Source organism: Psammomys obesus, unplaced genomic scaffold (assembly GCF_907164565.1).
Source record: "Psammomys obesus unplaced genomic scaffold, mPsaObe1.curated_primary_1811, whole genome shotgun sequence".
Taxonomy (NCBI): domain Eukaryota; kingdom Metazoa; phylum Chordata; class Mammalia; order Rodentia; family Muridae; genus Psammomys; species Psammomys obesus.
The window spans coordinates 69464-95073 of record NW_026592510.1 but is presented as its reverse complement, the minus strand read 5'-3'; the positions used below and the strand labels follow the sequence as shown (position 1 = coordinate 95073).

The 25610-nt window shown below is 36.5% G+C and overlaps 1 protein-coding gene across 2 annotated transcripts in view; it reads left to right on the top strand.

Annotated features, from left to right (window-relative positions):
* Positions 1 to 24706, top strand: part of Tbc1d12 (TBC1 domain family member 12) — an 83997-nt gene extending 59291 nt beyond the window's left edge. For both annotated transcript variants that reach the window (XM_055614070.1, XM_055614068.1), the window contains 7 exons: positions 5507 to 5587; positions 10558 to 10646; positions 13327 to 13398; positions 17872 to 18000; positions 18472 to 18581; positions 20765 to 21023; positions 22936 to 24706. In XM_055614070.1, the coding sequence (XP_055470045.1) occupies positions 5507 to 5587; positions 10558 to 10646; positions 13327 to 13398; positions 17872 to 18000; positions 18472 to 18581; positions 20765 to 21023; positions 22936 to 23004 (809 nt within the window). In that variant the 3' untranslated portion in view covers positions 23005 to 24706. The remainder of the gene's footprint in view (positions 1 to 5506; positions 5588 to 10557; positions 10647 to 13326; positions 13399 to 17871; positions 18001 to 18471; positions 18582 to 20764; positions 21024 to 22935) is intronic.
* Positions 24707 to 25610: the final 904 nt, after the last annotated feature.

Genomic DNA, 25610 nt, shown 5'->3' with positions numbered 1-25610 from the left:
ATTTCCTCAAAAGGAAAGAAAGAAGGAAGGAATAAAAAAGAGAGAAAAGTAAAGACAGGGCATAAAAGAAAATATTGTTACTGTTATTTTTTTTAAAGAAATTATTTATTTGGGCTGGAAAGATGGCTCAGCAGTTAAGAGCACTGAATGCTGTTGCCAGAGGACGCGAGTTCAACCCCCAGCACCCACATGGCAGTTCACAACTGTCTGTTACTCCTTTTCCAGGGATCCAACACCCTCACACAGATATATATGCAGTCAAAACATCAATGTATATAAAATAAAAATAAATTATTTTTAAAAAGATGTATTTATTATGTATTATATGTATTTATTATGTATTATATGTATTATGTATTTATACAATGTTCTGCCTGCATGTGTGCCTGTATGCCAGAGGAGGGCACCAGATCTCATTATAGATGGTTGTGAGTCATAATGTGGTTGCTGGGACTTAAACTCAGGACCTCTGGAAGAGCAGCTAGTGCACCATATCTCCAGACCTACTGTTATTTTTTTAAATACACATTTATATTTATTAAAAGAAATATAAACAATAATATAAACTTTAAATGTTTGCTACTCAAACTATTCTTGATCTTACTGTTAGTACATTATATAATGTACTTAATGATTTTCTCTGTGCTCATCAAATCAACACACATGTTAAAGCAGTATCAAAGCACTTGTTTTTATTCTCAAGGTCTAAGACATTAAAGTAAAGTGAAATACTTACAGGGTATTACTAAAAGTAATTTAGAAATATTTCCAAAATATCAAAAACAAACAAACAAAACAAAACAAAACCCACCTCTTTTTTTGGCCAGTGAGACAGCTTTCACATTTAGATGACCTGTGCTTGAACCCTGGAGCCATGGGACATGGAAGGAGGTCCCACTTCACACAGCTCTCTTTTTCTGGCCTCCATTCATGCCCAGGACACATGTTGCCTCTATAACAATTAATACATTTTAATTAAAAAGGAAATCATTTATCTATTTCAGTTCTAAGAATCTACTAGAAGGAAATACATAGGATTGGGTTTAAAAGATTTTTTTTACAAAGATCTTCATTGCTGTAATGATTGCAGCAATGTAATGTTAATATGAAATTGGATAAAATTATCAAAACTCAAATGTCTGTTTTAATCACTAAAGTGATATCAACTGTAGATATTATAGTTATTTGTGACCTTTAGAAGCTAATTTTTCTCCAGACACAGAGGTGGGAGGATCTCTGAGTTTGTTGTGAGCCTGGTCTACATAGCGAGTTTCAGGCTAGTCAGGGGCTGCATAGTGAGGTACTATCTCAAAAAACTTTTTTTTTTTTTTAATTTTCAAAAGTACCATGTAATGAATATTTTAAGTAGAATTGGAGTTTATTAAAATATTCTCATGTAGATTTTAAATACTAGGGTTAAGAGAAAGGTGCTAAGAAAGAAAGTCACTCAAGAACATAGCTATAGGCTTCTCACGGGAGTCACAGAAGCATGTTACTTTTAAAAACAGAAAACTTGGGGAATAGATGGCATTGCCATAAGGAACACTTGTTCTTGCATAGCACCTAGTTTTGGTACCCGTCACCCAGATGACTGCTAACAACAGCTTCACTCCAGTCCCAGAGCATCTGATGTTCTCTCTGTCCTCCAAAGCACTGCCTGCACAAGGTGCATATACATATGTGCAGGCAAAACATGCAGTGACCATACACATTAAAAAACAAACAGCAGGCTGGAGAGATGGCTCAGCGGTTAAGAGCACTATCTGCTCTTCCAAAGGTCCTGAAGTTCAATTCCCAGCAACCACATGGTGGCTCACAACCATCTGTAGTAAGATCTGATGCCCTCTGCTGCCCTGAAGCACACATGCAGGCAGAATACTGTATAAATAATAAATAAATCTTAAAAAAAAAAAAAAAAGACTCAACAGTTTAAAAAAAAAAAACAACAGCTTTTAGAGGGCTGGTGAGATGGCTCATCTAGTAAAAGGTGCATCTATGAAGTGTGATGACTAGAGAACCAGATCCTACAAGTTGTCCTTGACTTTCACAAATACTCTTGTTCCATCCAAATAATGGAATCATTTTATAAAAAGACCTTAAGAAATAGAGTTTAATGGGTTTGGCATAGTGGCACAGGCCTTTGATTCAAACTAGAGAGGTTGAGGCAGAAGGATTGAAAATTTAAGAGCTGTATAGTTTACAAAGTGAGTTTGAGACCAGCCTGGGAAACTTAGATCCACTTTCAAGATAAATACACAAGAAGCTGGGCATGATGGTGTATGCCTTTAATCCCAGAATTCAGGAGGCAGAGGCAGGCAGATCTTTATAAGTTCCAGATCAGCCTGGACTACATAGTGAGCCCCTGTCTCAAAAAAAAAAAAAAAAAAAAACCAACAGCAACAAACACAAAAACCCAAGCAGACTAGGCTCTTGGGAAGAGAGCTTGCCTACCAATGCCTGCTAAGTCTGCAGGTTCATTCCCTACTGTACTGAAAAAAGGAAAAAAAAAAAAAAGAAAGAAAGAAAGAAAGGAAAGAAAAGGCTGGTGATATATAGTATGTTGGGACACTTACCTGCCATATGCAAAGTCCTGAGTTTAAGCCATAGTGCCACCCCATAAAAGAGTTTAAGATAGAACTTTAGGTCTTAATATTCACCCTAGACTATATTAGGCTGTATATGATCTAGTATATTTAAATAAGACATAGGTTTCTAGTGATTTCTATGGGACAAGTTAAAAGGAAATAATTTTCTTTCTTGCAGATTTAAAAAGTACTGACTAATAGTTATTTGAACTTTTATTTTATTTTTAATTTTTTTGTTGTTGTTGCTGATAACTTTGGCTTTAGAATATGAAGTGGTAGCTTGCTTAATAACTTAGGTATTAAAATGTTGAATTCATAGGTGATGAAGTTTTATGACAGTAAAAACCAAAGCTCAATGTAGACGTGTGTAAAGATCTGTAATTTATTTTTCAGTATAATTTAGGTTTTCTTAACTAAACAATTAGATATTGAAGAATGAAATAGAGAACTAATCCTCTTCCTTTCTTTTGGTGGTAGAAAAAAAGCTCAATCTTGAGTACAGTAAAACTTATTTTTTTATAATTTTGCTTACTTTCTAATAATTGGCCCCTTATTTATATTTGTTTTAACCATGAAATTTATAACAGTAAAGAATAAGCTCAGAGTATAGATTGTGAAGTTAGTCAGGCAGGTTCACATCTGGCTCCACCATGTATTAGATTATGACCTTGGGCAAACTACTTAGTATCTAAAAGTGTAGGGGTTTTTTCAACTTGTAAAATGAGGATAAGATCATTAACTATATGAAAGAATTGTTTTGATTATTCATAATATGAGTATTTACTGTCAGAGTTCTTGGTTGAATGTCTGCATATCATTGTCTTCCCAAAAGACAAAAACTAAAACCAAAGTATTCGCCATTCAAGTAGAAGGCACTGTCCCTGTCATGTCTTTAAGCCTGCTTTCTCCTTGCCCTTTTTAGATTACACGTAAAACTAACAAAGACAAAGGTCTTCTCACTGGGCCTTAATTATAAGTCTTCTTGGGAAATTACCCATTTGGTTTTTTTAAAATGCTTTACCATATTTTTCTTACTAGGTCAATTTTGTAGTTTCTTAATATGATGGATTTGTCACATTTTTTTTCTTCCAAGGTACTTTAAAGAAGGAAACTGATATCAGTTTGAAATTTTAAAAAAACATATGCAATTGATAATTGACAAACTCAAGTAATTATATACACAACATTTTAAATTGCCGTTATCTTCTTTACCAGATCTTTCAGGGATTTGTATATAAATAGTTTTAACTTTTTATTCCTTTTAAATTTTATTTTCAAGCCATTTGTAGTAATAAATAGAAAGGAAAATAGAATTATAAAGTATGTTTGAAATGTATGTAGTTGGGAGTCTTGACCATGTAAGAATACTTGTTGTAATACAGTTGTCATTCACTGGAATATTGTGTTAAAAAGAAACAAACAAAAAAGTTGGGATTTAACTCAGTGGTAGAGTCCTGGCCTTTGGTTCAGTCCCCAAAATTGGGGGGAAAAAATCAAACAACAGTTGTGCCTACTAATGTATAATAAGCTCTACCGGAACAGAGTAAAATGAGATCGCTGCATGTAGTATGTCATCACTTTGGGTTTGTTTTTAAGATTTATTGTTATTGTTAATCATGTGTATGTGCCTTTGTGTGGGTATGTGCATGTGAGTGCAGGTGCCTATGGAGGACAGAGGTGTAGGATCTTCTAGAATGTAACTAAAGGGGATTGTGAGTTGCCTGATGTGGGTACTGGAAAGTGAATTTGGGACTTCTGCAAGAGTGGAAAATGCTCTTAGGACTGAGCTATCTCTCCAGCCCCTGAGTTTTTAAAACTAAGGATGTATATAAATCAGATAAGCACATCTTTATGTTTGAATGAGTTCATAAGAGCCCTGCTCACCATAGTAGTTACATCTTAGAGAAGGAAACTTTTGTTCCATGCTATTTTGTGTAGCTTGTGTTTTTTAGAAACCATGTTTGTGTTTTACATATAAAAAATAAAGATTTTAGTGCATTCCTTTAATCCTATATGGGAGGCAGAAGCAGGCGGACCTCTGTATGTCCATGGTCAGCTGATCTACACAAAGCAAGTTTAGGACAGCCAGGGTTACTTAGTAAGAACCTGGCTCAAAAGAGAAAGATGCCAGGCATAGTGGCACATGCCTTTAAGCCCAGCTCTTGAGGCAGAGGCAGTGGATCTCTGACTTTGAGGCTAGCCTGGTCTACAGAGTGAGTTCCAGGGCAGTCAGAGCTACGTAGTGAAACCTTGTCTCAGAAAACCAAACAAACAAAAACAAACAAACAAAAAGATACCATAACCTACATAAATGACTTGTTTAATGAGTGGTAACCCCATGAATGGGTATTATTTTCTCCAATTTACAGATGAAAAGATCAAGTTCCAGAGTAGTTAAGTAAGTTTCTTGAAATCCCAGAGGCAGTGATTGGCAGAGCAGGAATGCAGTCTAGGTCTGACTCCCCAAGTTTTTGCTGCTCTTGGTTGCCTCGTGTGGCTGTTGAGCAGAAGTTTTTTTCCTTTCCATGCTCTGCACCAGCTCCCAGGATGACCCTCATCCTGTGTCTTGCTGTCTTTCTAGTCATGCACTGAAGAGTTCTGATAAATCTAGTTTGCCCAGATAGACCTAAACCATTAAGTAAAAAGTGTGAAAATTTAAAGCCAGGTGGTGGCATATGCCTTTAATCCCAGCACTTGGGAGGCAGAGGCAGGCAGATCTCTGAGTTGGAAGCCAGCCTGATTTACAGGACAAGTTCCAGGACAGCTGGGGCTACACAGAGAAATCCTGTCTTGAAAAAAATTAAAAAACCAAAACCAAATTTAAAAAAAAAGCAACCCCCAATACAAATAATCAAAAGAGTGAAAATAAAATTTGAATTTATTCCTTTTGTATTACTTATAACTTTTTTTCCCCCCTTCAGAACTATATGAAATCTTTCTTTCAAGAGCAAAAGAACGGTGGAAAAGCTTCAGTGAAACAAGTTCTGATACTGAAACAGAAGGTATGGGGTTTCTAAATGAGAATTTCAAAATCCAGTTACTGAATATACTAGTGAGCTTTTCTATCATGTACCAGAAACTGTAATAGTTGCTGCAACAGAACTTCATTTCAGAAGATGATAGTCTTCTGATTTGTAGAATGGAAACAGGCTTAGAGTAGTCAGTAAGTTAGAAGCAAGAGGCTGTGGTCTAAGTCAGGTTTGTTTACCCCAAATCCCAGGATTTAAATAACAGCAGTGAGGCTAATGGGATGAATTCAGTATTTTGGACAAGCTCTTAATAAAGACTGATGTTATTCACACTCTGTCTGAACTTCTCTTTCTCCATCCACTGAGCTTAGTCACCAATAAACTATACATCATTCTTACTGTGATTTGCCATACCTCTTTGGTTTTTTAATATATCCGAAACACACTCTTGGAGTTGGCAGAGGCCTTGCCAATTAGTTTTCTTAATAATTCTGAAAAACTATTTTCTTGTATCATTTATTAAATTTAGGCAAACTTATTTAATTATCTTTTGTACTTTGATAATGGGGAATCATATTCCTAATCTGTCACTTTTCTTTTTATTTACTTGTTTGTTTTTTTTTGTTTGTTTTTTTTTTTTTTAAGGTAGGTTCTCATTCAATTCAGGATAGCTTTGAATTCACTATGTTGCTGAGGATGATATTGAACTTCTGATGTCCTGCCTCTATCTCCAGAGTTCTGAGATTACAGGTGTAAGCTGCTATGTCCCATATATGTGGTGCTGGGGATTTAACCCCGGCCTTCATACATACTGAAAAAGAACTCTACCAACTAAGCTATATTCCCAGACTCACTCTCTCTCTCTCTCTCTCTCTCTCTCTCTCTCTTTTTTTTTTTTTTTGATTCATTACTGTATAGAAAGCAAATTCCCATGGCATGGTTGTGCACACCTTTATCCCAGCACTTGGGAGGTAGAGGCAAGAGGATCTTTGTAAGTTTGAGTCCAGCCTGGTCTGCAAAGTTAAGTTCCAGGACAGCCAGAACTACTCAGAGAAACTCTGTCTTGAAAAACCCAAAATAGGGGCTGGAGAGATGGCTCAGCTGTTAAAAGTACTGTTAGATCTTCCAAAGGTCCTGAGTTCAATTCCCAGCAACCACATGGTAGCTCATAGTCATCTAGAATGAGATCTGGTGCCCTCTTCTGGAGTGTAGGCACACATGCAGGCAGAGTGGTAATAAATAAATACGTACATACATACATACATACATACATAGATGAATAAAAAACCATCTCCAAGTAGAACTCATCTCAGTGATTGTCTGTAAACACCACTTTTAATTTTTTTATAATTTACTTATTTTTTTATTAATTACAGTTTATTCACTTTGTATCCCAGTTGTAGCCCCCTTCCTTGTCCCCTCCCAGTCCTACCTTCCCTTCCTATGAGCACCACTTTTAAAAAATTATTTTTTTCTGCCTTAGGAAAGTGAACATTAGGAAAGTAAGTGATCAGGGAGAAGATTTGATTTTAAGGGTCATGAAAGAATCATCTCACATTGGTTAGCTATCTTGGCTATTTCTAAAGAACTGAAAATGCAAACAAATTAAAATATATGAAATTTTGTACAAGCAAGGTCTTAGCTATTGCGTTATTCTTTTCATTTATTATTTACTTATTTTAAGATATAGTCATATGATATGTAGCCCAGACTGGCACTGAATTTGTGAACTTGCTTCTTCCTCCCCTGCCTTAAGAAGGCTGGGATTGGAGGTTATGTATCCCCATGCATGGCTTAGTTTTCTATTAAAGTAAGTTTTTATGAAGTACCGAAATTATACAAATTAAAACTAAGAAATGTAACTCAGTGCTATAACAACTGCTTAGAGCCAAAACAAAACATATTTTTTTCAGAAAAAAAATTACATGTATTAAAATGGAAAGTGTCTGAGAATTGTTTGGGTAACTCACACCTGTAATCCCATACAAGAGGCAGGAGGATTGGGGTTGAGTCATTTTCAGCTGTGTAACAAGTCTGAGGCCAGCTTCAACAACATGAGAACCTATCTAAAGAAAAACCAAAAATTTTTGTTATGACTAAATAATAATAAAAATTGTACTTTAGAATGAATTAATTAATGTAATAGCTATGACAGGGATGTTAAGATAGCTTCATGGGTCGAGGCATGTGCTGTCAAACTTGAGGATGACTGTCATCACCAAATCCCTCAAGTTGTCCTTTGTGTTCCGTGACATGTGTGCATACACTGAACACACACTAAATGAACATAATAAAAGTTCTAAAGCTGTTTCCTTAACTAATAAATGTTTTCTAGCCCCTCTTATATATAGCTAGACAATGTATTAAAAAATATTCCAGTCAATAGTATTCTGTTTACATTACTGTTTTCTTGTTTCCTGACTATAATCATCAGTTGTCACATACCTTTGCAGTTGTTCTTTCTTAAAACATTTAAATGATTTTTTATTCTGTTTTGTGTATATGGGTGTTTTGCCTGCATGCAAGTCTTGCCTGGTACCCTAGGAGGCCAGAAGAGGATGTTGGCTCTCTTAGAATTGGAGTCATAGGTAGTTGTGAGCCATGATGTGGGTTTTAGGAATCAAATTTGTGTCCTGTGTTAGAGCAGTACATGCTCTTAACCACTAAGCCATTTCACCAGTCCCCATTATCTTTTCAAATATTGCTTCAGCCTTATTTCTCTTGCTCCTTTCTCATGCTCTGTTTTGATTGATAGGCCATTTACTTAATAATGGTCCACATACCTCATATACTCTTTTTTTTAAAGCTTTCTCAGTTAGATGATTTGTGTTCATCTGTATTCAGATTTTTTAATCTTTCTCTGCTGTCTACTATATTGTTCACTCTGTCCAAATGAGTTTTAAGCTCTAGTTGTTATATTTGATAATTTAAAAATCTTCATGTGTTCTTTTAAAAGTCTTCATCTTTCTCATGTCTTTTCTCCCATTTTGATTATACTTTGTTACGTATAATAGACAAAAATGTCTGTTGACTCAATCAATACTGTGTTATTTGTAAGTTCTTCATTGTAAGTCACATTTTTCTGTTTCTTTGCATATTTTAAACTAAATATTATGACACTGTAGATAAAATGAATGTATAAAGAGATATTAATGTTTTTCATTTTGCGCAATTGGGCTAGGAGCTTATTACCTTGATTCAGACAGTAACTGAGCGAGGCTAGAGCAAAGTTATGGCTTTTTCATCAGATTTCCTAATTGAAAAGAGTGTCCATCTGGACATGGTGGTGCATACCTTTAATCCCAGCACTCAGAAGACTGAAGGAGATGGATCTCTGAGTTTGAAGATAGCATGGTCTCATAGTGAGTTTCAGGAAAGCCAGAGCTACTTACTGAGACCCTGTCTCAAAATGTGTGTGTGTGTGCATAGTTATGTATTCTTATTTTTATATTATGCACATGTAGTTTTGTATGTGACTTGTGTTACTGTAGTGTATGCACATTATATGTATGCACATGAGGGAATGATGTGTATGCTATATGTATACATGTATATACTTGTATATGCATGAATGTCGTGTATGCACATCTGTATGCAAATGCACATACACATGTGTACATTTGTGCTCATTTCGGAGGCCAGAGACGAGCATCAAGTGCTCTCGTCTCTCACATCCTACTTCATTCCTTTGAGGCAAGGCCTGTTCCTCAATTTGGAGTTGTCATGTTTCTTCCTGCTAGGCTGGACAGTAGCAAGCCCCAGCACCCGTTCTTTCTCTGCCCCTCAGCGCTAAGGTTAAAGACCTGCATAAGGCCATGCAGAGCTTGTGTGGGTGCTGGGATTTTAACTTGTATATACAGTCTGAACTATCAAGTCGTCAGTAATGGTTTGGATTTGTTTTCCTAGTTACTACCAAGGGAGTAATAGTCTGTTCTTAAATTCAATAAGAACTAGAACAGAATTCCTTCATCTTGTTTTCTGAGAAATTATTTATATTTCCCCAATAAAAGAGACTAAATTCAGCCTGGCATGGTGGTGCACGCCTGGGAACCCAGGACTCAAGAGGCAGAGGCAGATAGATCTCTGTGAGTTCATCTGGTCTACAAAGTGAGTCCAGGACAGCCAAGGCCACACAGAGAAACCCTGTCTTAGAAAAAACAAAACAAAAGAGACTAAATTCAAGGCTTGGTATGGGAGCATATGCCTATAATTTTAGTACTCAGGAAGTGAAAGCTGAATCAAGAGTTTAAGGCTATCCTTAGCTACAAAGTAAGTAAGTTCAAGGCCAGCCTGTATTACATGAGAACCTGTTCCCTTGTGCACTCGGGGGGGGGGGGGGGTGCAGTGGGAGGGAGAGAGGAAAGAGATGACACTATGTTTTGCTGTCCATGATTGCTTGTCCATAATCCCAGAACTCACAAGGCTGAGGCAAGAGGATTGATAAGGGTTTGAGGTTAGCCTGTATACAGAATGAGACCCTGTCTCAAAAAGTCAGAAAGAAGACTAGAGATGTAGCTCAGCATACACCTGCCTAGCATGCACACAGTCCTGAGTTCAGTCCCTAGCACTACATAAACTAGGTGTGGTGGCACATGCCTGTAATACTAGCACTCAAGAGGGTAGAGGCAAGAGGATCAGGAGTTCAAGGCTACAAAGGGAATTGAAGTTTGAGGCTAACCTAGGCTATGTGAGAACCTATTTCAGAAATTCCCACAAAAAGTCAAATACCAATCCCAGCCCTTGAGATGCAGAAGCAGGAGGATTGCTATAAGTTTGAGATGAGCCTGGTGACCATAGTGAGCTTCAGGCCGGCTGGAGCTACATAGTGAGACCCTGTTTCAAAATCAAATAAACAATGCTGGGGTGGGGAAAGACAATAAATTCTAAATTCAAGCAAAGATTATTCGGTGTTCCTTGAACATTCTTGACTTTTCAGCTTTTCTACTTAACATATAGGCAGTTTGATCAGCCTCTGTTTAAATTTTATCTGTTTGGCAATGCAGGTATATCTGTTGCTGACCGAGAGGCTAGTCTGGAATTAATTAAGCTGGACATATCCCGTACATTTCCATCTCTCTACATCTTTCAGAAGGTGAGCTTTACTAATCACATTTTAACTACTGTTTTTTCTTTCAGCACTCACTGGGTCAAATTCTGTAAATCCATAGGCACTGCTTTTACTTTTACTTTTATATTTTTGAGACAGAGTCACTATGTAATTCTGACTGGCTTAGACTTCCCTAATAGATGAGACTGCTGTAGAAATCACAGAGATCTCCTGTTCCTGCCTTCCAAGTGCTGGGATTAAAGAAATGAGTTATCATACCCAGCCAACTATTATTATTTTTATAATATTTATTTATTTTTATTTTATGTTCATTGGTGTTTTGCCTACATGTATGCCTGTATTGGATCTCCTGGAACACCTGAGTTATGGACAGTTTTGAGCTGCCATGTGGATGCTAGAAATTGAACCTGGTCCTCTGGAAGAGCAGCTTGTGCGCTTAACCACTGAGCCATCTCTCTAGCCCCCAGTTTTTTGTTTTGTTTTAATAAAAATCTTAAAAATTTGAGAAGAGACCAGGCATTATGGTACGAGGCTAGTGGATCTCTGAGTTTGAGACCAGCCTCATCCACATAAGAGTTCCAGAGCCCATAGCTACATAGTGACACACTGCCTTAAAAAACAAGAGAAACTTTTTTTTTTAAAGCAGGACTGGAGAAATGTCTCACTGGGTAAGAGCACCTGTTGCTCTTAAGGAGGACCTGGATTCAGTTCCTAGCATACAACTATCTCTGACTCCAGTTCTAGGGATCTGACTCCATCTTCTGACTTTCATTGGTACTAGGCATGTACATGCAGATAAAACATTCATATACTTAAAATAAAATAAAATAAATAAAAATATAAAAACAAAATAATTTGAGCCTTTATATAAAAATGCAAAGCTAAAAAAATTAAGAAATATGTTTTCTATAGAATAAAATACATTGTAGTTCACATAACATATACTTGTTAGTAGTAGGTATTTAGGGGTTTTGTTGGTTTTGTTTTGTTTTTGAGACAGGATTTTTCTGTGGAGCCCTGGTTCTCCTGGGACTCACACTATATACCAGCCTGGCCTCCAACTCAGAGATCTGCCTGTCTCTGCCTCCCAAGTGCTAGGATTAAAGGTGTGTGCCAGCACAATCCGGCTGGTAGTTATATTTTTATTACAGTGACTTTATATATTTGAATTATTAATGAATTTACCTTATAAACTGTTAAAATATAAATACATTGGTTCCAAATTATTTAGAATTGCCTTTGAACTCGGGAGAAATATTTTACTTTTATATTTTTTATAGGAATAACTAGCTATTTTTAATTCTTAATATTAAAATCCAAAGAACTAGTTTATCTATAATAAAGGCTGGAAATTATTGGAAATATTTACTATTGGGACCCATGAAATGGTTCATCAGGTAGAGATGATTGCTGCCAAAGCCTGACAACCTGAGTTGATCCTAAGGAACCCATGTAGGAGAAGGAGAGAACCAGTTCCTGAAAGTCGTCCTTTGACTTGCACTTGTATACTGTAGCATGCATGTACCTGCATACCTGCACAAGAAGTAAGTAAATGAAGAAAACAAAACAAAAAAACCCTGGAGCTAGAGAAGAGATGGCTCAGCAGTTAAGAACAGTTAGTTGCTCTTGTAGAGGACCTGGGTCCAGTTCCTGGCACCCTTGTGGCAGATCATAGCCTTCTGTAATTGCAGTTCCAGGGGATCTGACACCCTTCTCTGGCCTCCATCAACATCATGCACCCACACTCTACATGGTTATACATGGAGGCAGAACACTCATACAAATACATTTTAAAAATTATTATTGATATCAAAATTAGTAACACAACTCAGTATATCTAGTTGGCTTTTTTTCTTCTTCTTCCCTTTAAAGACAGGGTCTTATTATGTAGCCTCAGCTATCCAGGAAATCACTATGTAGATCATGTTGACCTCAAATTCAGTGATACACCTGTTTTGCTGATATTAAAACTGTATGCATCATGCCTGGCTTGTTTTTATTTTATTTTTCTGAAATTATACAAAGTGAAATGGGCTTAGTATAAGAACATGTGCAAGGCCCTGGTTTCAGTTCTCATGTGTATATAAGTAAAATAACAAAAAAAATTAAATATTAGAAATAATTTTTATGGCATTTCAGTGTTTCAGTGTCCAAGTGGGTTCCGTGGTAATGGGGACAGGGACTGTCTCTGACAGGAACTGATTGGCCTGCTCTTTGATCACCTCCCCCTGAGAGGAGCCTTATCCGGCCACAGAGGAAGACAATACAGCCACTCCTGATAGACTAGGATAAGGGGAGGAGGACCTCCCTTATCAATGGGCTGGGGGAGGGGCATAGGTAGGGAAGAAGGAGGGGAGGAGGGAGGGAGCTACAGGGGGGGATACAAAGTGAATAAACTGTAATTCATAAAATAAATTTAAAAAAGAAAGAATTTATTATATTTATTATACCCTAGAAGTATTTTAAATTGTTTGATAATTTTGTTATGTTCAAATGAGTATATTTGACTTATTGTTCAAGATCAAACTTTTATCAATTCTGAAAACATCTTGATTGAATACATTTAGAACACATTTTTATAATAATTAAATGTGCTAAAACTGCTCATTTAGGAAAAGATACAATCTTATAGTTTTTAATATTTCATGAGCATTAGCCTAAAGATACTTATAGTTTCAAATTTTATTCTTTTTTTTTTCCTAAGGGTGGCCCATATCATGATGTTTTACATAGCATCTTAGGGGCATATACATGTTACAGACCTGATGTTGGTTATGTAAGTATTTGTTTCTATCTGATTTTTGCATATACATATTTTGTCTATACTTATCAGGACACCCTATGTTGTATTAGCTATTGACAAACACAGATTAAGCATCTTTTGAACTTACTGGTTTACCTAAAGAGAAAGCTTTTCATCTCTTGCTGACTGCTTAAAATAAAATTGGCTGCGTGTTAACACCTCTGCTGACAGTGGTGAGTTTTGACTTGTCTCCCTAACCATCTTTTCTGTGGCTGTCCCTCTGTAGAATAAAATCTCTTCATATTCTGCTAAATGAAGGAAAGGCAAGTCACTTGTCCATACAGAATAAGGAGGAAATTTTCTCATTTTATATATTCAACCAACTTTGCTTTTTAGCCCTCCTCTTCAACTTCAGAATGTCTTCTATCTTCAGTTCTTGATCCAGACAGAGTTCTTGGGCTTGCTGATTGTATGAATCTTTCTTTTGCAGACCTTTGTGTCAACATTTCCACTTAAGTTAAAATTACTAAAATGCTGTTTACATCATTCACCCCATTTATAACCTTTTCCATTCTCTGTGACCTTCCAAGGTAATATCTACATTTTCCTCTACTGTCATGTTGTATTTGGGAAAGAAACAAAGAAAATTTGAGTGTCTACAAACTTGAGTGTGCGGTGTTGAACTAGAAGTTATTGAGCTTTTATCTTCTCACCATTCTTTTAAAGAGGTGTAGAGATCTGTTGCCTGGTACAACTTTGTTCTGTTACACATTAATCTGTGTATTTGTTCATCTGTGTATACAGATAATTATGTGCTTATCATTGTTACATGATAGATATTGTTCGAGGCACTCAGGATACTTCAATGCATAAAGCATGGTTACACCTCCCCATGAAGCTTAAGAAGAAAACAGACAATATACAAGTACACTGTATCTTAAGAGGTTATGGTAAAGTGGTAGGGGAAGATATGGCAGGGTAAAGAGAGGACAGACAGGTCTAATAGAAAAATGAGCAAGTTTTACATTCTTTTGCTCAGGTATTCTACAAAAGAATTATGGAACAGACTATATCCCTTGCATTTTTCTTGTTTGTACTTATATTTTTTCACCATAAGTTTAATTTTTAATTAAGTTTAATTAAAAGATAAAGTTCTTAACACTTTTAAAAAATTATGCAATGTAATTTTTTTAATACATGATTTTCTTCTCATTAGGTTCAAATTAAATAATAAAAAAAATACTACCATAAGTGACATCCTCCCTAATAGTCAGATAATAGCCACAAGAATTAGACTTCGGAAACACCATGAAGGAACTATTTTCTTTCCTTATGCAGAATAATAAAAATTCTAAGTGATAAAGCAAGATCATCAACTGATTGGCAGCATATTTTTTCTTTTTAGTACATAGTTTTTAACATTTTAGATCAAAGTAAATGTGGTTTATTCCTTTTTATTTGTTCTTGTTTCTTTCTGTTATCAATGGTTAACACTTTGCCTCTTATATACATTTGGTACATATTATGGTCCTAGGAATACAATCATCAACAGACAACAGTTCTCTGTATTAGTTTCTTATTGTTGCTGTAACAAATTAGCACTTCAGACAATTACATTTTTAGCCTACATCCTTTCACTTATTTTGAAAGGGAGCAGTGCAGCATTTTCAATCTCAGTATGACTTGCTTGCCTCCCATTTTCACTTCAAGGTCCTCTGGGATCCTGACTTTGGGCCCACTCTGAAAATCCAGTGTAAGTGTCCCATCTCAAGATTTTATTTAATCACTTCTCAAAGTCCTTTCGTAGCATCTTCACAGGTGCTGGATATTAGGGCATGAACATCTTTGGGGGACAGTTATTCTGCTTACTGTAGTCTCTGTTTTCATTATATTAAATAAAATTAAATAGGCAATTATTGTAAAATCTGTAAAAAGCAGAGAAATAGGAATGGAACAAAAAATTATTGAAAACAGTGTGATGACGCATACCTGTGATCCTCTCACTTAGGAGCCTGAAGCAGAGGGATTGCTATGAGACTGCGACCAGCCTAAGCTACAATGTGAAATGCTATCTATCACTCTTACCCCCAAGAAAAGACAGAATGAATCAGTGCAACATAGTAATATTAGCGAGTGGCAACCCATCGAAAGGCTGTTACAAGGGGATGTAAGAAGCTGGCCATGTGATTATAGACAGACCTTTCAGAATATTTGGTTGTCAACAAGATACATCCATCAGCCTGGCGTGGTGGCACACCCTGTAATCCTAGTGCTTGGGAAGCAGAGGCAAGTGTATTTCTGTGAGTTCGAGGCCAGTCTGGTCTACAAAGCAAGTCCAAGACAGCCAAGGCTACACAGAGAAACCCTATCTCAAAAGAAAAAGAAAAGCCCCCAAACCAAAAAAAAAATAATAATAATAAAAACAAAGACACATCCATTGCAGTTCTTTTTCGGAGACCCCTGTGTATGTCTGTTACACAGTTCTTGACTTTGTTTTGGTGTAAGTGCTGTAGAAAACTCATTAGCTAGTTCATCAAGACCTTTCATAATGTAAATGAATTGTTATAGTAAATTAAAAAATGATGAGTTGGGCTATGTATTATTTATTATTAGCCGTATGATTATCATGGTGGTATTATTTAACCTGCTGTCACAAATAATAAAACACAGATACCTGTTAGATTTATAATTGCCTTATTTACCTTGGGCTGGGTAAATATTTTACTTACACTGTCTCAATATGCTTACCATCCATCTCCTAGCCCCCTTCCAATGCCATCTGGTCTACCTTCCATCCATAATCCCATAGTACTTGCTTTTCTTCTTCTTCTGGGCCTTTCCCTACTAATTAGAGTCCTTTCTCCTCACCCCTCTGTTTTTTTTCTCCACACTAACCCATTGTGGCGTCCTCCTTCCTCCTCTCTTCCTGTCCACCAGTGTCTCCCGTGATTCTTGTGATTTTTCTGGCCTCCGAAGTCCAGGAACATTAGCCGCGCTTACCCCATTCTGCCCTGCCCAGGTATAGGCCATTTAATGACCAAATCAGGTGTAACGTTTAGGCAGGTCTACACAAACAAGGATGGGTATATACGGCAGGCAGTGACCAGATCTTGAGGGTCAGTAATTAGCATTAGACCAATCTCCAACAATTCCCCTTTTCTGTCTAAATAAAAAGGCCATTTTTATATAGTAAACAATTATGAAACACGTATAAAATTAATAGCTAAGGCTTACATATTTAATGTCTAGTGTAAATGATGTATTTGGTAATCTTGAAGAAAATATCTATTCTATCTATGAGGGGCTAAGGTTTTGTACCTTAGCTAGTTTTATAGTTTGTATTTATCAGCCTAAAACATCTATCTAGACCTAACATATCTTTTTAATTTCTAAGCAATTAAGCTAATTGTAATATTATGACTATGTGGTATTTAACCCCATCAGAGACTTGAGAAGGAATAAAATTAATTACTTGAGTAAATAGGAATCACATGCCAGTAGCTTCCAAAAAATAGAAAATTGACAGAACAGTTTGCTGCCTGAGTAGCCACTAAAACTCTCTATAATGTTAGAGCATCATCTTCATATATGTGAAGCAGGAACTATTTAGGATTTGCGTACCTTATCTTGGCAAAGTTTGGCAGTTGATTTGGCCTGCATTTGAGCTTGCCCATTTTAGGTAGACATCTGTCTGTCATGAAGCGAGGGCCTTGTTTTTGTTTTTGTTTTTGTTTTTGCCCAGGTGGCTGGTTTGCCATATTTGAAACCATCTCCATGTGGAGGTTCTTTGATGCTCATTATCTTTTTGATGTAGTCTGGGTGCTGCCAGGAGATGACATGTCTCATTGTTAAAGAATCTTTAAAATAATAAAAAACATTGTTTAAATGTCATATTCTGTAGGTCTCTGAGGTTTTTGAAGACTTATCTTTATATAATTTACCCATCTATAGAATCTTATCTATCTGTTAAACCTCCATTTGTCCTATCATAACTGTTGTATTTTACATGGGCTATCTTTTTTCCCTATTTCTTTGTTCAAGTGTCTTTTCATTTTGGGATGTGTTTTCCTCCCTTCTTTCTTGTGATTCCCTACAAATTCAGGCTGTTTCAAGCCCAACAATTCCTTTTTTTGAATTCTATCAGTTTATCTTACAGACCTCCTCTATTCTTAGTTATTTGTATGTTATAATGTGAAAACAGTCACAATTTTCATTAACGTAATTTTGAAAGAATTCAGACTAAGAAGAAGTGAAAGCTAGTTGGTACACTGAGGTAGGCTCTTTAAGCAAATAAAAGCTGATTTAAATCTTTTTCTGATTAAACCCTATCACATGAACAAATGTAATTTCAGAAAATCACAACCATTACAAGTTCTTATAGTAGGAGCTTTTTCTGGGTAGAAAAAAAAATCGGTAAATTTTTCTTCATTTTGGTTTGTAAATTTTGAGGAGAGTAACTAAACTGTAGAGTTATTTAAATGAATTTTTCTTTTTCCTTCTTTGAAGGTTCAAGGAATGTCCTTCATTGCAGCTGTACTCATTCTCAATTTGGAAGAAGCAGATGCCTTCATTTCATTTGCAAATCTCCTAAATAAGCCATGCCAACTGGCCTTTTTCCGTGTGGATCACAGCATGGTATGAACATTTAGGGTAGACTTGTGTTTGCTTCATAAGTTTTTGTATTCTGAATGCCTGTTTAGGGTAAAAAACATGAAAAGACTGAGGTAGTCTAATCAAATAGATGAATTTTTCATTGAATGACAGTTTTAGGAAAACTTGAAGACTTAAGAGTTGCTAATGAAGTCTTTTTTTTTAAGATTTATTTATTTATTTGTTTGTTTGTTTGTTTGTTTGTTTATTATGTGTAAAATGTTCTGCCTGCATGTACACCTGAACGCCAGAAGAGGGCACCAGATCTCATTATAGATAGTTGTGAATCACCATGTGGTTGCTGGGAATTGAACTCAGGACCTCTGGAAGAGCAAGCAGTGCTCCTAACCTCTGAGCCATCTCTCCAGCCTGCTAATAAAGTTTTTATTAATGTTAACAATTTCTCTTTCTGCAGCAGATTACTTTGTAATTTTATTGATTTTTCTCTATTTATAGATGTTGAAGTATTTTGCAACATTTGAAGTATTCTTTGAGGAAAACCTGCCCAAACTATTTCTTCATTTCAAGTCATATAATCTTACACCAGATATATACTTGATAGATTGGTAAGTCACTAAGAGACATAAATAACAGAAAAAAAAAGGAAGTAAAAGACAACTTTCTCTGTTTTTTTAGGAAATACAGTAAATCTGGTAGATGAGATTATACATATAAAAGGAACTTTACCTTACAAATAGAAAAAGTCTAACATTTTATAGGGATGTATTTAAAAACATAGATTGGTCTACAGAAGAGTCCAGGACAGCCAGGGCTACACAGAGAAGCCCTGTCTCAAAAAACAAAAATAAACAAACAAAAAATGAGTGCATGCTCAGGTGTGGTGGTGCGTCCTTTTTAAAAAAGCACATGCTACTGTCGCGGAGAACCTGAGTTCATTTCTCAGTACCTAGGTTGAGCAGCTTCACCACAGCCTCTAACTCCAGTTCCAGAGGATCCAGCACCTTCTGCTGGCCTTCTTGGGCACTATAGTCATGGTACACACAGGTGCATGTACGCACACACACACATACATTAGAATTATGCATACATGCATAATTATACAATATATGCACATCTATAAAGTATGCATATAATAAAGATAAAAATTATGTATTTATGTGTGTTTATATAATCTTTTTTAAAATAAGAGAGCGAGATTAGGGGACTGGGATTGTGGCTCAGCATGGGAAAGCTTGCCGCACAGACCTCACACCCTGAGTTTGATCCCAAGCCAGATGCAGTGGCAATATCTTAGTATTCCAATGGTGAGATGGAAGGCAGAGGCAGGAGACTCACTGTCTCCTCAGTTGCTGCATGTATAGGGATACATGCCAGCAGACACATGAAATTTAAAAAAAATTAATTTGGAGATTTGATCTTAACACAGATTATCACGTTGTCAACAGTAAAGAGTAGTCATGGAATTTTAGTTAATTTTTAACAGGGTTTCTAGCCAAGCTGGCCTCAAACTTCCTATGTTGCTGAAGATGACCTTGAAATTCTGATCTTCTTACTCTACCTCCCAAGTGCTAGAATTTCAGGCATGTGCCACTATACTTAGTTTATCCAGTTTATGCTGAGAGTTTATGCATGCCAGCATGTTAGTCAGGTACCCTACCACTGAATCCACTGAAGTTTTGATGCAAAAAAAAAAAGAGCAAATAATGACCGAACCCAAGGCCTTGCACAAGCACTTTACCCACCCCCCCCCCCCCCCATTTTGTTATTTTTTTGAGACAAGATTTCTCTGTGTAGCTTTGGCTGTCCTGGACTCGATTTGTAGACCAGGCTGACCTGGAACTCACAGAGATCCGCCTGCCTCTGCCTCTTCAAGTGGTGATAGAATTACAGATGTGTGCCACCAAGACTGGCTTGAAACATAATGTCTTCATAGTCTCTTGGGACTTTTTCTTTCTCCTCCCTGTGTATTATCACTGTTTCCTCTCTGTGTGATCCTCTCCCTTCCTCCTCTTTCTCTGTCTTTCCACCTCCCTCATTGTTGTTTCGGTTGATGTTCTCCCTCCATGTTTGGTTGGTATGTATAATGCTGAGGATTGAACACAGAGCCTTGCTGATGCTAGCAAGCTTCTGTAGGAATGAGTCATGTCACTAGTCTTGAACAATCTTTGTATATCTGACACTATTTTAAACACTTGATTAAGCTAGGTGAAGTCGCAGTACTGGAAGAGGCAGAGATAGGAGGAGCATGGGTTATAAGCAAGAGCCTGAGATTTTGCCACAGTTAAAACTCTGGCCCCCATCCCAAACAAACAAACAAAATAAATAAATAAATAAATAGCCAACAACAATAAGATGAGAAAATGACTTTACTACTTTAATTTTCAAAACAGCCCTAAGATAGGTAATATTAATATCTTTGGTTTGCTATAGTAAAGAATCTGAGGCATAGCAAGACTAATCATTATGCTCTATGTTACATGACCAAATGGGAAATTAGAGATTCAAACTCAAACATTCTGGTTTCAGAGCCTCATGGCTCTAACCATTATGTTATTCTATCCCTCTGGTTTATTTCAGACTTTATCTCCATGTAAGGTTGTAAATTTACTTAATGTTGTTACTTATTATTTGAAGTTGTGAGAAAAGATATTATAATGTATTTGTCCTTTTATTCCTATGTACTTCATTTCCACAGTGATACTTAAATAGAAAATGAGTCAATAAGTGAAACAGTTCAGTAACTATTTCTTTCTTAACAGTTTCTTTCCTCCTTTCTTTGTTCCTTTAGGATCTTCACACTGTACAGCAAGTCACTGCCACTTGATCTGGCTTGTCGTGTCTGGGATGTGTTTTGCAGAGATGGGGAGGAATTTTTATTTAGGACTGGATTAGGGATCCTCCGGCTATATGAGGATATACTCCTTCAGATGGACTTTATTCATATAGCACAATTTCTTACCAAATTGCCAGAAGATATCACATCAGAAAAGCTTTTTAGCTGCATTGCAGCCATTCAGATGCAGAATAGTACCAGAAAATGGACTCAGGTAGAGCGACTTTTTTTTTTTTAACTTTTAATAGTTAAAATTATCTGTTGACATTTTGTAAAACAGTTGTCTGTACCACAGATCTTAGTGCTTAAACTAAAATAATTTTTGGCTTTGAGATGGAAAGATTTAAAATGGATTTCTCGGCTGGGTGTGGTGGTGCATACCTTTAATCCCAGCACTCGGGAGGCAGAGGCAGGCAGATCTCTGAGTTTGAGGCCAGCCTGGTCTACAGAGTGTGTTCCAGGACAGCCAGGGCTACATAGAGGAACCCTGTCTCGAAAACTCAAAATAAGTAAATAAATAGAATGGGTTTCTCTCGTCTATGTATCTAAACTTCTAGCTTTACTTATAGCTAAACTTATAGTTTTAAGTCCTGCAGTATTTTAGTGAATTTGTCACCTACAGTAGTCACTCATTTACCAGAGCAGTCATGGGGTTATTTTGGTATTTCAAACAGGCACAAATTGTATTAAGCAAAAAAAAAAAAATTGTATTAAGCTCCTGTTGTGAGACTGGAAAAAGTTCCTGCTGCCACTTATGTCTACAAGTATAAATTTAATTCCTGGGCCCCACACGGTGGCGGGAGAATACTGATTCCACTCATGCACTGTGTTAGCACAGGCATGCTGGTACACTCACTCATAACCAAAAGAAATAAGTAAATGGCAAAAACAAAAGAACACACTAGAAAGCTATGTGCTAAAAGCTTACAAAAGATTGAACCTAATGTATGATCATGGCTTTTTGTTGTTTTGAATCAGGGTCTCATTTATTCCAGGCTTGACTTAATCTTACAGTATAGCTGAGGATGACCTTTGTCTTAGTTGGTGTTCTGTTGCTATGAAGAGACACCATGACCACAGTTAAAAGAAAGCATTTTAATTGAGGCTTGCTGACAGTTTCAGAGGTTTAGTCCATGATCCTCAGGGTGGGGAGCATGGCAGCATGCAGTCAGACATAGTGGCCGAGAGTTCTACATCTGGATCTGCAGGCAGCAGGAAGCAAGAGATACTGGGCCTGGCCTGAGCTTTTGAAGCCAGAAGCTCACCCCAAGTGACACACCTACTGTAACAAGGCTACAATCTTCTAAATCCCTCTCAAGAATTACTCTTTGATGACCAAGCATTCACATACATGAGCCTATGGGGGCCATTCCTATTCAAACCACCACAACCTTAAACTCCTGATCCTCCTGTTCTGGGAATATAGCATGTGCTACCAAACACAGAGATCCTAGGTTATCAGGTTTTTAGTCTTCTTAGGAGAAGCACGCATACTGGTTAAATTAAATGGCATAAAATAAACATTGTTACTTGGTCTATAGATGACACAAACTGTCTTTTAAGGTTTTTTAATTGCCTTTGAAAATGAAATATAAGAATATTGGTCCAGAGTAATTTACAGTTGATGAAAACTGGAATCTAATTGTATTTCATAAAACTAAGCTTTAAAAAAAAAAGGAGAGGAGGGGAGATAGCTCAACAAGTACAGGTTCCTGCTGTCAAAGCTTAGCTGCTGAGTTCACTCCCTAAGCCCCACATAGCAGAAGACAACCAACTCATGCAGTTTGTCTGCTGACCAAGACATACACACATATATGCAACCAAGGAACCAATAAAATGTAAAAATACAAATAAAAAGAAGCAAACAAAGAACCTCAGGAGATCTGGAGCCTGGGATGGAGGCACTTGCCTGAAATCGCTATACTTGAGGTCGCAGCAAGATCATCGGTTCAAAATCCTCCTCTGCTGCATCGTAAATTCAGAAGCAGTGTGGGCTATGTGAGACCCTGTCCAAAGAAATTTTAAAAGGGGGGTGGTGTGAGGACTTGAGAATGGTAATATTTTAGAAAAGCTTTCTGTGTTTATAGCCCATAGTATTTAAACCTCTTTGTTTCATGCAATTTCAGGTCTTTGCATCTGTAACGAAGGACATTAAAGAAGGGGATAAGAACAGCAGTCCTGCTCTGAAGAGCTAACCTTTGACTTAGTGAGAAACTGAAATGCAAACGGTAGTTTTGGGGGAAAGTTTCCTGTTTCCTATGTAGATAGTGTGGAAGAAAGTGTTGGAGAGAAGAATCAAGAGCTGGAAAACTGCTGAGTTTAAATTCCATGGCTGAAGCAAATGAAATACGTAATTTATTGACAGTATTAATAAAAAAGTACCTGGGGAGAGCCAATTTTCAGAGGAAAAGGCTTAGATGGCTATTACATACTCCATAATTTGGAGTGAATACTTCAATGCAATAATTTTTTAAAACAGCTTCACAGAAACTTCAATTTTTTTTTTTATGTCTTTTCTTTTTTAACAATTACCACAAACACACTTCTGGGGTCTGAATAGGATTGTTAAATCCTACTTTAATCTCCAAAAAAGACAGCATACATGTATTATCTCCAACTCTGAGCTTTCGAAGCTATTGTAGACCAATATAAGCAACTCGAGTTGTGAGTTGTGGGCTCTTGCTTTCCAGACTCCTAGGCTAGGGCAGTTGTCACTCTCTGGAACCAGGACACTGCTGGGACACTGTTTCTTGTTGTTTATGGTATTTCCCACAGTGTCGTGTTTGTTTTTGAAGAGAAATTCTTTCTTTAAGGAATTTCTAACACAAGAATTTTAGCCTTTTTGTTTCTTGTCTGGCAAATTGTTACATAGTAACTTAACATTAAAAAACTAAATAACTGGTAGAATGAAAGATCTTTTTGCACTTTAGTGGACTGAAGACTTGACTTTGAGGATAAGAATAAAAAAGCAATGAATTCTAAGAGTTTGTGATAATACACTACTTACAAGACTTGAATTTTTTAGTTAAAATCCATATTCTACCTATAGAAACAAATTTTATTAATTTCAGTTTGAAATTTGAAATCTTATATAGCTAAGTCTAAGACTTGTGTAACTCTATGCATATTTTTTCTAATCGATGGGAATAATAGTAAAAATAATTTTACCTTTTTTTCTTAATCTAATTGATGGCATCTCAGATAAATTATTAATCATTGGTAAACTGACATTAAATTTATTATACTTAATTTTTGAACCTAACCTAAATCATTTGAGTATTATGGTTAATATCTGTACAAAATACTGTTTGGCTATTATTAGACTTATACTGTTTTGATGTTACAGTTTGGTTTGAAACAACATAGAAGCACACATTTCTGTTAGTAGTAGACATACATATAGTCTTTAGACTAACAAGCCAGAGATTACTCCTTATGGTATAATAAACTGCCTTAGGAGAATGGGACCAGAAGGTGTGCATATATTTTTACCCTATGGGTTGATCATTCTAGCCTCAGGAACCCTGTAGAATCAACTCCTGTTATAGGGGCTGGCTCAGTGAAACTGGTAGTGTAATAAAATATTAAGGGAGTTTCTAGAGTCCTAATAGGTTTTAGGATGAGCTTTTAACTCTGGGGACTATCCCTTGATATTGGTGTTCCTCATAAAAGGCACATAATCTCCGGCAGTAATATCTTTGAATTTATACTACTTGGCCTAGATTTAATTTTACTTTCATGTATTAGTTTCCTAAGGTGATCCTACCTTCTGTATTTCTTTTTTCTTATTTTTTTATTGTACAGTTTCTTTACCTTCCAAGTATAAATGTGTATATAAAATGTAAATACAAAAAATTCACTAAAAACCACTAGTAACAATTACTATGAAAATAAAACTTGTACACAAAATTATGACAAAATGAGTCTTCATTACTTTGGTGCTATAGGGTTTAGTCAACATCTAGAAAAAAAATAACTTTTTGAGGGGGGTCAAATTTTTTCTGTAAGGGATTTATGAAGCTGTCAGTACTTTGAGCCTTTCAGAGCAGCTAACATACTGTACTGTATACTCTTTCTTTCCCTTTGGGCCACATAAACGGGCAATAAATATGTGATAACACATAATCCCACAGAGCATGGATGCATGCATTCATTTCATTTATTTATTTATTTGTGTTTGTTTGTTTGAGACTAGTTCTCTCTATCCATGGCTAGGCTGGCCTAGAACTTAAAATGCATACCATTCTGTCTCCAACTCAAAGAGGTTAAAGGTGTGTACCACATCTATCGGGCAAAAGTGTATTGGGTGTGCCTAGAGAGATGACTGAAAACCACTGTGTGTTCTTCCAGAAGACCCATGTTTTTTTCCCAGTGCCCACATGGTGGCTCACAAGAGTCTCCAACTCTCTCTTCTGGCCTCCATGGTCCCTGTATGCACGTAGTTGCAAGCAAGCAAAACACCCACACACATTTTTTTAAGTATATTTTGGGGGCTGGCAATATCGTCTACCTGGTAGAGAATGCTTACCTCACATGCACAAATTACTGGGTCTCCTCTTTTGCACACAATAAACCATGTGCGTGTAGTGTACATCTCCAACCCCAACATTTCAGAGTTTGGGTTAAAAGATCAAAAATTTAAGATCAAAGCCAGTCTGTAATACATGACATGCTGTCTCTCACAGGCTGTTCGTGACCTCTCTCTCTCTCTCTCTCTCTCTACACCCATGCACATACACAAACCTACAAAGCATGGAATGCAAACACGTACCTACAAAAAGAATTACTAGAAACAGCAGCA